At 37.8% G+C, this 13,813-nt stretch overlaps 2 protein-coding genes and 1 pseudogene across 3 annotated transcripts in view; all 3 read right to left on the bottom strand.

Annotated features, from left to right (window-relative positions):
- Positions 1 to 2,034, bottom strand: LOC110028987 (annotated as a pseudogene).
- Positions 2,035 to 3,634: 1,600 nt separating this feature from the next.
- Positions 3,635 to 5,523, bottom strand: LOC110028976 (7-deoxyloganetin glucosyltransferase-like). Its single transcript, XM_020731063.1, has 2 exons — positions 4,326 to 5,523; positions 3,635 to 4,253 (listed from the first exon to the last, which is right to left on the bottom strand). Exons 1-2 carry the CDS (start codon positions 5,424 to 5,426, stop codon positions 3,870 to 3,872), a joined length of 1,485 nt encoding a protein of 494 aa, XP_020586722.1. The 5' UTR covers positions 5,427 to 5,523; the 3' UTR covers positions 3,635 to 3,869.
- Positions 5,524 to 8,666: 3,143 nt separating this feature from the next.
- Positions 8,667 to 13,813, bottom strand: part of LOC110029015 (probable protein phosphatase 2C 9) — a 21,034-nt gene continuing 15,887 nt past the window's right edge. Inside the window, exons 3-6 of one of the 2 annotated variants that reach the window (XM_020731113.1) lie at positions 13,029 to 13,271; positions 12,662 to 12,938; positions 9,204 to 9,358; positions 8,667 to 8,873 (exon numbers count right to left, since the gene is read on the bottom strand). In XM_020731113.1, the coding sequence (XP_020586772.1) occupies positions 8,733 to 8,873; positions 9,204 to 9,358; positions 12,662 to 12,938; positions 13,029 to 13,271 (816 nt within the window). In that variant the 3' untranslated portion in view covers positions 8,667 to 8,732. The remainder of the gene's footprint in view (positions 8,874 to 9,203; positions 9,359 to 12,661; positions 12,939 to 13,028; positions 13,272 to 13,813) is intronic. The other variant, XM_020731114.1, reaches the window with a different exon arrangement.

The following is a 13,813-nucleotide window of genomic DNA, read 5'->3' as shown; positions in this document are numbered from 1 at the left end:
TGAAGAAAATTGAAGATGATCGACTAAAAGCAACAGATATCTTACAGAAACATTGAAACATATTTATTTCACATTTAAAAATCATAATAAAGATAAGAAACTAAGTCCAAAAAAGGATTTTTTTTGGCCCCGGTAGTGGTAGTGGTAGGATTAAACAGCTGACTGATTATTTTTCTGCAGAAAAAGCAAAAGGAAATATAGCATCTCCTTCCTATGTCCTCCTCCTCCTCAAGATCCATTCATAGCTGACACTAAACCCTAATTAATTAGTAAATTCATTACTAGACTAATACTTCCTTCACCACCTTCTGAAAATTTAAAAGGGAAGATCCACCCTTTTCCAGAGCTCGAAGTGCACTCTCCTTCCACTTCATCACATTCTTCCTCATCTCCTTCCCCCTTGTTTCCCCAGCCACCATCTCCCTCACGAGCTCCTCCACCTCCGGCCTCTTAACATCATTGTCAATCTCCATCCCCACCTCCCATTCCACACAAGCATACCTGCAATTAGTCTGTTGCTCCGCGAAGAATGGCCAGCACAATATTGGCACGCCGGCGGTCAAGCTCTCCAGGATAGAGTTCCAGCCGGCGTGAGTCAGGAAAACTCCCACCGCCGGGTGCAAGAGAACCCGCTCCTGCGCGCACCAGCTCACCATCTTCCCCCTCCCCTTCGTCGCATCAATAAACTTCGGCGGAAGAAGCGCGATCTCCCCTTTGACCAGATCTCCCCTAATCACCTACAGAAAGCTGTAACCACTATTCGCCAGCCCCCACGCAAACTCGGCGAGGTGATCGTTGTTCATCACAGTTATGCTGCCGAAATTCACGAACACGACTGAGCGAGGATCGTGGCCGTCGAGCCATTCGATGCAGTCGGATTCTTCCTTCCAGAGGTTGGCGCCGGTGGATTTGAGAAAGGGGTTCTCTGGAAAATGGTGGGAGAGCAGGTTGAGGGGGCCGACGGTGTAGATGGGCGGCGGGAGAAGGGAGGACAGGGCGTCGAGAACAGGTCGTTCGAGTTCATCGAAGGTGTTCATGATGATGGCTTTGGCCTCGACGATCCGACGGGCTGCGCTTCTGAGGAAGTTAAAGAATATGTCGTCGGGATCGGTGGTTCGAAGGAAGGAAGGCAGGTCTTTGAGCCGGATGTTCTTCATCCCTGGGATCCAATCCACCGGCTCGTCCAGATATCCGTTGTTCAGCCAGCTTTCATCTTCAGAAAAAAAAAAAAAAAAAAAAAAAAAAAAAATTAAAAAAAAAACAATAATAACATATTAAAATAGCAGGAGATCTGAAAAATAGCCACTTGCCATTAAAATTTTCGTTTTTTCTAAGGAGTGTCTACTGAATTGTTGGAGAGTGAAGCTGTCAGAATAAAAAAAACTTAATTTTTAGAAATTTTTAGATATTTGATCTGGCGAATGACCTTTCAGAGGTGAAATGCCCCGCAGGACGAGGTCGTGAAAGTGAAGATAGCCCATTAAACCGCAAGCGCTCGCCGTCCATAAGGCAGCGACGGGGATGCGAAACTTGTCGCCGGCATCGATGCAAAAGCTCATCATGCCGTCGGCAACGATTTGGGTGACTGGGGGGACGCCGGAAGAAGGGTTTTTGAGCTTCTCGAGCAGCTCGAGAAAGGGCCAAAGAAGGAAGTTTTTCTGGATGGATGTGCAGAGAGCCTGGAGATCCTGCGTGGCGTTGAGATCGGAAGGCGGCATGCCGTCGGGAATGGCTTCGAAGCGGAAATCCGGCAGGCCCGCGAGGGCTGCGGATCCCTGAGACATGAAGAGGCGTTGGTGGTTGAACTCGGTGTTGACGAAGGTGATGTGGAAGCCATGGGAGTGGAGGAGCTTGGCCAGCTTGAGCATCGGAGTTATGTGGCCTTGGGAGGGATAGGGAACCAGAACGGCATGCGGTTTATCACGAACAACAGAACCCATGTCGTACCTCTCGCACTCTACCTTTCTATTTTGCTCTGTTATTTCAATGAGGCTGCTTTCTTATAAGAGGCTCACACCATCAGCTACTCGAATCTTGAAAGAGACTATTTTTATATTATAGTTTTTTATTGGGGCATTTACATAAGTACCGTTCAATTCTTATGTATTTATATATTTAAGTCCTAAATTAAAATTTTTACATTTATACCACACAAATATTTCATATCACATTAAAAAATCATCATTAAATTTTAAAATATAAAAAATATTTTTTTTAAGTTGTAAAAAATTACAATGTTAGTGTTTTTATATAAATTTAGAGAAATTGAGTGGTATTGATTTAAAATTTAGAGTTTAAGCGGTTTTTATGTAAATATAAAATATAAATGAATTGAGTGGTATCTATCAGGCCAGCTGTCACGAATAAACTTGTTTAGACCATTTTTTTATATTTATTTTAAAATTTAAAAGTAAACTAACTTACCTTATAAATCACTTATAATATTTAAAAAAATATTTTGAGTATTTTATAAATAATTAAATATATTGTAACACATCAATTATATTTTATTTCAAATAAAAATATTAAAAAATAAAATAAAAATTAAATAAAATAGGAACAAATAAAAGAAGGAAGATTTACATACATAACACTTAAACTTATGTATTTACCTATTTCACACATAAATTTCAATTTTTAAAGATAAAGCACCTTACCCAAACATGAACAGATGTACTTCAATGTTCCCACTCTATGAAAAGGATAAGCTAGGTGATGTGCCCATAAAAATTGAAGTTTAGATGCGTGATAGATAAATACATAATATTTGGGTAAATTCCCCATAAAAGAAATGGCCACGTGAGAATTAAGTAGTTGTTTCTGACATAAAAAGAGCTCATAACCAACCTATTTAGTAGAGAAGCATGCATTTATATGTTGAAATGAAAGTTCCAAATAACTAAAACTTAACTATGGCTACCTAATGTACCCGACCATATCATAAGGAATTGTTGAAATGATTATATAAGGATCATGTAATTTAATAATAATTTAATATAAAACCTATTTTTATGTTGAAATGAAAGCTTCGAATAACCAAAAATTAACTATGGCTGCCTAATGTAACCGACCATAAATATTGTTCCAATCTTGAAATGAAAGTTCAAAACAACCCTCATAAATATTCTTCAAATATAAAAAATATATATATAATTGTTATCTGGCACGACATGTAGCTTTCTTGAGCGTCCGTCCAAGGAGGAGTTATTGGATATGAACGGTGTTGATTACATGGGAGGCTATTATTTATTATTAATTCTTTCTTTGGCCACCTGCCCGGCCGTAGAAGTACAAAATAATTTTCCCTACCGAAGGCAGCCATGTTTATTGTATTGGAGTTTATGTCGGCGCCAGTCGATATGACAAATTGATTTGCTAAAGTCAACACTTACGTTAGACCCAATTGGAGAAAAATTTTTGCTTAGGTACATCACGGAGCTTATTCAAAAGGTTTTGAGGGATTATATCCGTGTTATATCTCCTATAAACTCACTGTAATTTACCTGCAATCTATCTGTAAACTCAAAGTGTTTTAGGAGGTTATATCTGCATTATACCTCCTGTGAACTCACTGTAACCTACCTGTAACCTATCTGTAACCTATAAATATATGAAAACAGAAGCACAAAACTTACTAGAAGGTACAAGTAATTTACAGGCAGGATACAAAGAAGTTATATGGGATATAACACTGATATAACCCCCAATATCCTCTGAATAACATTCCTGACGCACACAAGCACAAAAATTATCTCGGCCCAATTGATGAATGAGCTGTGCAGATTTGGGTTCGACTCCTTAAGCTAAATTATTTAAAAAAAATAAATTCCTCAATTTACTGTTGGTTGCCGCTAGAGATGATTGCTGCTTCACTCAACTTTCATGTGGACCAAATCCCTCACGAGTTTCTCAAGATTTGCAAACGAGGAGCCGCCGGGCTCCATTGCTCTCGTTGCTTTCTCCTTCCACTCCAAGGCTCTTCTCTTCATCTCCATCCCCTTCTCTCCTTCCATGGCTTCCCTCACCAACTTCTCAACTCCATCCTTCTTCACCTCTCCTTTTATCTCCAGTCCCACTCCCCACTCTTCGCAAACATACCGACAATTCGTCGGCTGCTCGGCGAAGAAGGGCCAGCACACCATCGGCACCCCCTCGCACAAACTCTCCAGTGTTGAATTCCACCCACAGTGCGTCAGAAAGACTCCAATCGCCGGGTGGGCCAAAACTGCCTCTTGGTCGCACCACGCCACCACCTGTTCGACGTTTTGCCTCAATTAAAAAAATAATCACTTTTTTAGCTAGTAAATGTTCGGAACTGATTTTACCTTCGTTCTGTCCTCCGCCTGCTTGACAAAATCTTCCGGCAAAGCCGCAGCCGCACCACCACTGCTCACCATGTCCGGTCTGATCGCCCAAAGGATCGGATATCCGCTGCCGGCTAAACCCCACGCAAATTCCGCCAGCTGCTGTGCTGACAGTACAGTAATGCTTCCGAAATTTACATACACCACTCTCCCCCGCTCTTGCCCTTCCAACCAATTCAGACACTCTGAATCGCTCTTCCATAGACTGGATCCAATCATGGAGGCTTCTGAATCCGTGGCAACCAGGCTATTGAATTTATTCAGAGGACCGATGCTGTAAACGTTGCTGAACTTGGCCCTGACAGCAGCGAGGACGTCAGGCTCAAGGGTGTCGAAGGTGTTGAGGATAAGCCCGATGCCCTGTCTTGCTTCCTCATGTCTCTTAAGCATGATTTGCGACATCAGATCTGCCGCGTTGGTGGTGCGGATGAAGGTCGGCAAATCCCGGAGTCGGATTCCCTCCATTCCGGGAATTAGGTCGATCTTTGTGTCGAGGTATCCATTAGTTAAAAAGCTCTCATCTTTAAGCGGCGTATATCCTCTCCGCACGAGTTCCGCGAAGTTTATGTAGCTCCAGAAGCCGCAGCTACTGTGTGTGTAGAATAGCCAAGCGGGGATACCGAGCTCCATTGCTACGGCTGCGGAGGAGCTCATGGAGCCGTCGGCGATGACGCAGGTGGCTGGAGGGGAAAGAGAGGAGATGAGTTGGCGGAAGAAGGCAGGACAGTGCTGCCGTGTGGAGGCGCAGATGGTGGGTATGTCCTGTGTTGCGTCGTTGTCGAAGAGGTTCGGAGGGAGGCCGTCGGGGATCGCGGTCAGGTGGAATCCATAGATGGCGTTATTTGCTGCTGCGGCTGCGAAGGAGGATGACCGAAGGAGGCGGCGGTGAGTGAAATCGGTGTTGACGATGGTGATGCGGAAGCCGCCGAGGATGTGGAGGAGCTTTCCAAGGGTGAGGATTGGGTTGAGATGGCCTTGCGCAGGGAATGATAGCAAGACGGCGTGCGGCGTGCTTACTGCTTCTGATGACGACTTTGCTGCCGGCGATGGCGATGAAACCATTTTTTTGAGACAAAAACTCAGAGAAGAAAGATAATAATTGCTAAATATTGCAGTAGTTCAATTCGAGCTTTGTTGGTGTCCTCTTTTTATGATTGTACCTACCCTCTTCTTATTGAAAAAATATTACCTCAGGAGTACTGATGCTGCATCAGTACTCCAACGAGGGGGTGCCATGTAGGCAATGGTCCCACCGTGGTGCCTACTGACACCCCCTCATTGGAGTACTAATGCATCAGTACTCCTGAGGTAATAATTTATCGTCGCTAAAAGTCATTATCATGGTTGAGTGAGTGATTATTAAAGAAATATAATTTAAAAAAAAGTTGATTAAAAGTGAATCAGATCAAACTCAATTTTTTAGTTGTTAGGGATATCACATCAAAGAGTGGAAAACAGTTTAGCTGAGCTCCAGTCATGATAAAATTGAGTTCGGCTTGCCTATCTCATGCTTGGCTCGAATTAGAGCTCTTCATGTCAAATGAATGCTCAAACTAGATCGCAGAGCTTAATTTCCTATCTCTTGGTTATCAAGTCTTTCACAATAAACAATTGTTACATGTGACGACTGCATATCCGGATAATAGTTCAGAAGAGCTGCCTTGCAATCCATGACGGCATGGCCTCATCCGAAATGTTCTCCGGACGCACGAACTGTCGCACGCACTAATTTTTCCTCTACAACACAGAAACTTGTAAGTCACATGAAAATCTTGATTGGAGCTCATTGAGGAATACATTGACGACAAAACAAATCACAATGAAAGCTAGAGAGCTTGTGGGAACGGGCAACCACATCTAAAATTTGAGAAAGTTGATGTAGGAGATCACTATAAAAGAAATAGAATTTACAATTTACCAATTCAATCGAGTTGGCTTGCGATCCAATGAGCTAAGTTCCGTCAAGCTCAATCTAGAGCTTGTGTAATAAATGAGTCGTAATTTGAGATTAAGTTTGAGCTCACAACTCAATAAGCTTGACTCATAAATTTGTAAATGAGTCAAAAATTTTGCCCATACTACTGTGCATTGATGGATTAATTTTTTTTATATATAGATAATGACTTTTTATGGTGAAAGTTGTGCAATTCCAAACATAATAAAATTCAATTCTTAATTGTTCTCTTTTATATCTTCTTTTATGAAATATGTTCTCAAATTACTTGAGTTCATTGATCATCCACCAAAATAAAGCTCGTTAATTGATTCACAGTCAACAACTCAATGAAGCATATGAATCATATTCCATCAACACTAATCCTAAGGCTTCAAAATATATCAATGTGCCGATCTCAATATAAATCCAATCTTTCAATTTAGATTGCTATCAATATATATCCAATCGTATGATTTAGGTCTTATTTGGTTTGACGCTTTATGCTGAAGTTCTCTATCAAACCCTTCATAATTGCTAACGAATAATGGTCCAATACAATCTCAAAGTCATTGTCACTTGATTATCCACCTTCTAATCAACCTAAGAACCAAAATGCCTTTAATCAAAGATTATTTTACTATTATCATGTCTGTAAGAGATAGCACGACTCATATTAATCATATATTCCATCATGACATTAAAATAACATCATCCAAGTTCAAATAATGAACCACCTACGAAGCTCCATTAGGCACTAAAGATCATAAATACCCATTTTAGATTTTGTTTTCATCCAAAATATCACAGGGCTCTCATTGGTAGCATATATATAAAAACTTATTTTTGAAATGAATTTGGCTTTCACTTCACTATATGTGAAATCAAGAGCATTAATTACAATTAGGAGATTGGTGGAGCCTAAAATCTCTACTTATTTCTAATCATGGAAAACTAAATGATGGGACCAGCAAAGCTTTGTCGGTTCCCAATGTGTTCTCCATTCTACGGAACCAAATAGGACTTACATTACAGAGCTCGTTGAAGTTAGCAAAGAAATCAACAAACGGCCAAAAGAGCATCTCTCGTAGCCAACACAAATACCAAGCTAATCAAAACAAAATATTCCTCCCATGAAGGTTCCTCGAAGTTTAAAAAATGCTATTACGTGTAGGCAACGTGTAGTATATTAATTAGAAATGAAGTGAAGAATCTCATGAGAAAAGCCCAAGGAGGATTTACATGGATAACACTCAATTCCTATGTATTTACATGATTAACATCTAAATTTTAATTTTTAAATGTATGCCACTGATGCATGAAACTATGACTTTCACATTTACAACTGGTCTTTTTGATGCGAGAGGAAAGGTTTGGGTTGTCTGAATGTAAAAAAATAAATTTTAGATGTTAGATATGTAAATAAAAAGGAATTGGATGGTATGAATGTAAATTTCTCATAAATAAAATCTATAAATATATAAATCTATGACAAAAAAAAAATCCTGATCTCAAAGAGTGAGTTAAATCCCAAAATTCCAGTTATTCATTAGAGGGATTATTCTTGGCCAAAAATCCGCAGCAGAGAAACTCCACTTGAGCAATAAACTGTCATTACAAGCTGGCTAATAGCCATGGTTGTGGTTATCCTGTTGAAGCTGAGGTCTAACAGTGAGATAGGGGCTGGAAAGTAAGTTGAATAAGGGCAACAGGAATAAAGCACAAACACTGCTATAAAAACATGGAATAATGTAAGATTGGATCGTCCCAGAATGACAGACACAGCTACTGCAGCTCTTGTTTCAGAAATTAACTTCCAAATTGTGATAAAATTTGCTTCTTTTGAATTTAATCAATACTCTGTAGTCAAAATTTAATATTTAACATTGGCGACGGTGAAGCATTCCTCTCCCAAACTAAATACATTCAATAATTCTTAAAATAAAGCTCCACGCCTACTGAACGGGAACAACAGTTTCTGAGTGCAGGAACCATCAATGATCAAACAGCTAATCACATAAGGGATTAAGAGTATGATTCTTTCAGTAATCAAATAATAAATGCCAGCAAACCATACGAAGCCTTACAATTCCCATTCTATTATGTAAAATAAATCCCCATCCGAAAGCCTTCTGTTCTTCAAAGTAATCATACAATATCAACACCACCCAATCAAAAGAAAAAAAAAAGAAAAAAAAAATGGAAGATTTACATACATACCACTAAATTCCTATATACTTCCATATCTAAATAAAATCTAAACTTCAATTTTTACATAAATACCACCTTACTTGTGCATGAAAAGGTGTATTTCACTTTTTAAATATGTAAGAATTGAATGGTAAAACTTTACAGGAAGCAAAAAAGGATCATGAAATCCAACTTTGTACAGTAATATGGAAGCTTCATGGTAGAAATAAACCATTCTGTGGAAACTAAGTATTGAATCTTACAACTATGCAAGAAATGTCATCCTTGCTCTCTCTTTCCAAGGCTTCAATAGTTAGCTGCTTTGCTGCCACAAGTGGATCCTTGAACTTCCTGGCAATATCAACTGCTGCTGCATTGTCTATTACCTGAACAAAGTTCAGAGCAGAAAAACAGATTTAAACTTCTCAAATGATAATAATAATAACCAAGATTTACATAAATACAACTTAATTCCTATTTAATTACATATCTGACACCTAAACTTCAATTTTTACATACATGTCGCCTTGTCTAATGCATGAAAATGGGTATTTCACTTTTAAAAGTTAAAATATTGGTATTTATGATGTGATAAGATTTGGGTGGAGTGAATGTAAAATGTAAGGTTTAGGTGTTAAATATGTAAATATATAGGAGTTAGGTGGTATGTATGCAAATGTCTAATAAGGCCATGATTCTGGTTCAGTTCATAAAACCTTCCATATACCATCACTTGCAAGAATGAGCAGTTCAGTATCAGTGGTAATGTCCACTGGACGAATGTCTGGATCTGAGCTCAAGTGCGATTTGAGGCTCTTGTCCCCAAATGCGCGGGAAACAGCTAACTGACCGTTAACTCTTGGGACATCACCTGATAAATAAAGAAAATAATTCAGGAAATATTTATATATGTAAAACTTATTTGCAAAAAGAGAAATCATAATATAATTTTAAAAATTATTTTTTATCACTCCTCAAGAGCATATTATAAGGTCTAACTAGGCAAAATCAAGAACTGAGGTATTCTGCTTTAACAACACAAGTATGACTGTGTGAGGCCTAAGGATCAATTCAAAATAATAAAAAATCATAAAATTAAAATTAATTCATAAAAATGCCATAAATAATTGACAATTTACTTTATTCATCATAAGCAACAAAATAGCATATTGATAAAAAAAAAACTAAGCTTAATCTTAAATATTAATCTAAAGTGAAAGTGAAAATTTTTTCGAAAAATGTGTTTGAACAAGGATCAAATATGGTTCAAACATATATGAACGCATGTTGTAACCTTTTTCAAAAATTGTGTGAATAAAGTTTGTTTGAACAAGTGTTTGAATGTTATTCAAACTATATTTGAATCAAATTTGAGCGTAACTTGAACATGGTTCAAATCATCCTCAATTACAGTTGAAATCACACTCAATCACGATTCAAATAAGGTTCGGAAAACATGTTTTAACAATGGTGCAGTTTCAAGTATTCAAATAAATTTTTTAACACATGTTCTAGAAAATCATTCTAGTCGCATGCATCAAACGCCTAAAGACAAAAAGTCAAAAAACCTTAAGGTACATGCCTCAAATAAAAAACACATAAACCTCACTTAGAACAATGAGATGCAAGCCTTTTAAGGTTACATGAGCTAGTGAACCAGAGATTAGTTTCCCTGATTTGTCTTATACCCCTTGGAACGAGGAACTTAGTTCTCAAGTAGGGTTATCATAATGAATTTGGATAAGAAGGCCAACAAACATTGCATCAGAGATTCAGGCAATATCAACCACCATGAATTGGATTAAATGAGTTGAAGGTGGTTCACTCAAGGAGACTAAAAGAGTGATCATGTTGAGAACTTCTTTAGATTGTCCTCCAAAATCATGAATGTTATGAGGACAAGATTGGATGTCATGTTGGTTTATCCAAAATGTTAAGAAGGAAAAAAAAAATTGAATATCAACTAAACTATCCGTATCAATCAGAATTTTTGTAGCATTGGTGGAAGGGTTCCCAATTCTACCCGAGATGATGAGAGAATCTTTATGTGGGTAGTTATCTCATCAAAGTCAAACTCCTCAAAACCAATCTGATTATTCTCCATTGCACCTTCATGAGCAAAAGGATATATATGTTCTGGTGGAACTCCTATGTAGATGGTCTTGATGGCTTTCATGCCTGCATCCCATGATCTCCTTTCTTATAAGGTTGGAGGCCTAAAAATTAAGCTTAGAAATAGCAGCCTAAGTATCTTCAATGAATCAAAAGTTTAATCTCTTCATTTAAATAAAGGTATTTTTTGTCGATTTTTTATTAAATGATGGAAATGACAGCATGGAGTTTTGTCTTGACTTATCTAATTCTTTTGTGGCTTCGATCATTTGAGATGTTCAACATTCCGAATCTCCATGAGAGTGTTTGTCCAGGATGTTTTTTTTTTTAATTTTTTGGGGAAGGTGTGCATATTGCAAATGTTCTGGACGAATTTAGTGGGTGTAGTTAGGTGACTGATATTATTGTTAAGACTATTCAGCAAGCAAAGTGTCACTGATATCTTGGTTGCCCTAATTTTCTTCATAGTAGACTAATCATTTTCTAGTTAAGATTATCTCGAGTTTGACTAAGAGTTGCCTGAACTACTTTTTGGTGAGCATTAATTGCCTAGTTGACCATAATTTAAGCCTTAGCATGAATGAGGTCAACGCAGAGTTGATCGTATCATGCATGGATGACAAAGTAAAATTAACCAAATGAAGGCCACTGAGGAGGATCCTCCAGGGTAGTTCAGGATCAACTAATAGGATTTGACAAACTTTTGAGGAGAATCTCAAAAAATATGTCTCGAGAATCACCTGCCATTCTGGTGGATTGTGAAAAGATGAGAGGAATATTTATTAATTCATCATCTTTTAGACTATTCAGAAATATCCTACCAATATAACAAGTATGGTTCCAGTGGTAGATAGAGTAGAGCTAAATGTAAACTTAACTCTTCAAGGTGATCAGAAAAACTTGAAGAGAAATACATCAGAGATATGCTAGGTGTGCATAATGGTCCTTTAATGATCCACATGCTCATAAGGGTCAAATTATCATTACATTATAAGAGCCCATAACTAATGATTTAAACCTTGTCAAAATGGGCGTCACATAATAGCATTGGTGAGAGAAGAGGGCTCCTAAATGTTTTGAAGAGAGGCTAGTTGAAGTCTGCCTTTATGAGGAACTCTTCCTGGACCATGTATGAAAGTTCATTATTAAGGGCATCATGAGTGATGCCATTGAAAAGAGATGATAGTAAATTCAACAATGATAACCAACGGGTTGTAGACCTAGGGTAGGGGACTAGGTGAGTTAGTTATATTGTGTCATCAATGAATGGTGGGGGAAAAATTCCAACTTGGCGATGAGTGGACACCATATAAATGTCCTCGAATTGGCCAACCCCAACAAATGATTGATCTTGAAGAGGTCAATTCTCACAAAGACCATGTTGCAATGATGCTAGTTGACACCTTTCACACAAGAGCTAGAGAATCTTATCTTGAAATTTCCATCCTGAGAATGAACTCTTCTAAGTTCAGTCTAGAAGGACCTCCAAAAAATGTTAGGACTATCAACCAGAAGAGTAGAAAGATGGTTGGCATCCCATTCTAGTTCCTGGAGTTATGAGAGTTGGAGTAAAAGACTCCATTATTGCAAGCATTATGCATGTTGTCCATTAGGTAAGTGTTCATAGGGCCAATGATGTTGACATTATATCTTACAAATAAAATCAAATCATTGCTGCTAGAATATCCAAAGAGAAGGTGAATTTATCATCTTCATATTACATGAAAATCTAGCACACAGTGATAGATATCCTATGAAACAAAAGGCACAATATTTTTATGTGAAAAACCATTGAAGAGAAAATCATTGGGCCTAGCTAAGTTAAAATAGTTATACTGTGTGGTTGATAGTTATAAAGATTCATCATTTTTCTACCATCAAAGTAGGCAAAGTTGTAATGCAGAATAAAAAAGCGAGATTCCAAATGCCACCTTAATCGATTAGGAGGTAAGCCATAGTGTAGGAATAGGCATCAGTTCAATATATGCAATATATATCAAGACTTCAAATAGCTAACAAAATATAATAGAATTTGGATTTAGCACAACGAAATCTAGTCAACCTGGTATATTTGAAACAAATCCACCTCTTGTCTCAATATTGCCCCTCTCCATGTCCGGTTCATGATCAACTGTTACTTGAATGAACTCCCTACTTGTTGCCAAAATTCCTCGTGAATCACCAACATTTGCAATCCAGAGCTTCCTACCATCAACGAGAATAGCCGTAACTGCTGTAGATCCACCCTTCCCCAATTCAGGACTGTGCGAAAGGATCACTTTGTCAGTCTTCTCATAGGCTTTCATGATAGCTTTATCTGGATGGATCCAAAATGCTTCCTAAAAGATACAACACAACATTAAAATATAGAACTTCTATACCAAGGATTTCTCTGTTTAATACTGGAAAACTAATAGTCATCAGCCAACCTCTTTTAGAATATTATTAAACAAGTGCTTCTGCAAGTATAGAGGCACTTTATCTCCCAAGTGGCCATCAAAGATGGCAAACAGACCAAGCTCATGCCCCTTAATTTGTACAAATTTGGCAACATGATAATCTTCCATAGGATGATTAGCCTTCCCTTTCACAAGGCTAAAACCATAAGAAACTCTTACACGTCCTTGTGAGCATTTTCCATTACCATTTTCAGAGGAAGACGGGCATGCAGACTAGAATAGCAAAAGCCAAACTTAGCACAAATATAAGAATAAAATTTACTTGTCAAATGAAACACTATTTCATAAATAACACAGTAACATAAAATATTTTCTAACTCTGAAATTTCGATCAGCAACAACAACAATAAGCCGTTATCCCACTAAGTGGGGTGGCTACATGAATCATTTTTCTCCATTGCATCCTATCTGTCATATTTTCATTTTTTCATTTAATTCTAAAAGATTAGTATGTAAATTGATCAGCAATCGCTAGTATAAAATATTAAACCAATTTTTTGGCGAGGAATCACAAATAAAAATAATTCACCTGGAACTTCTAAATTTAAAAATAACAAGTTGCTTTGAATAATCACAAGGGGATAAATATACTGCAAGCAGAGAAAAGCTCGTAAACAGAAGCAATCAAGAATAAATGGATACTCCACAAATTTGGAAACTTCTAAACCCAACAATTCTCAGACTATTGTGTCTTCTCAAGTAATTTATGTGCAACATCAACCCGTTGATTTATTAACATCTCCCCACCCCCCCCC

This window comes from Phalaenopsis equestris, unplaced genomic scaffold (genome assembly GCF_001263595.1).
Source record: "Phalaenopsis equestris unplaced genomic scaffold, ASM126359v1 Scaffold000540, whole genome shotgun sequence".
NCBI classification, from domain to species: Eukaryota; Viridiplantae; Streptophyta; class Magnoliopsida; order Asparagales; family Orchidaceae; genus Phalaenopsis; species Phalaenopsis equestris.
The sequence above is the reverse complement of the archived record's forward strand: the minus strand, read 5'-3'. Positions and strand labels throughout refer to the sequence as shown.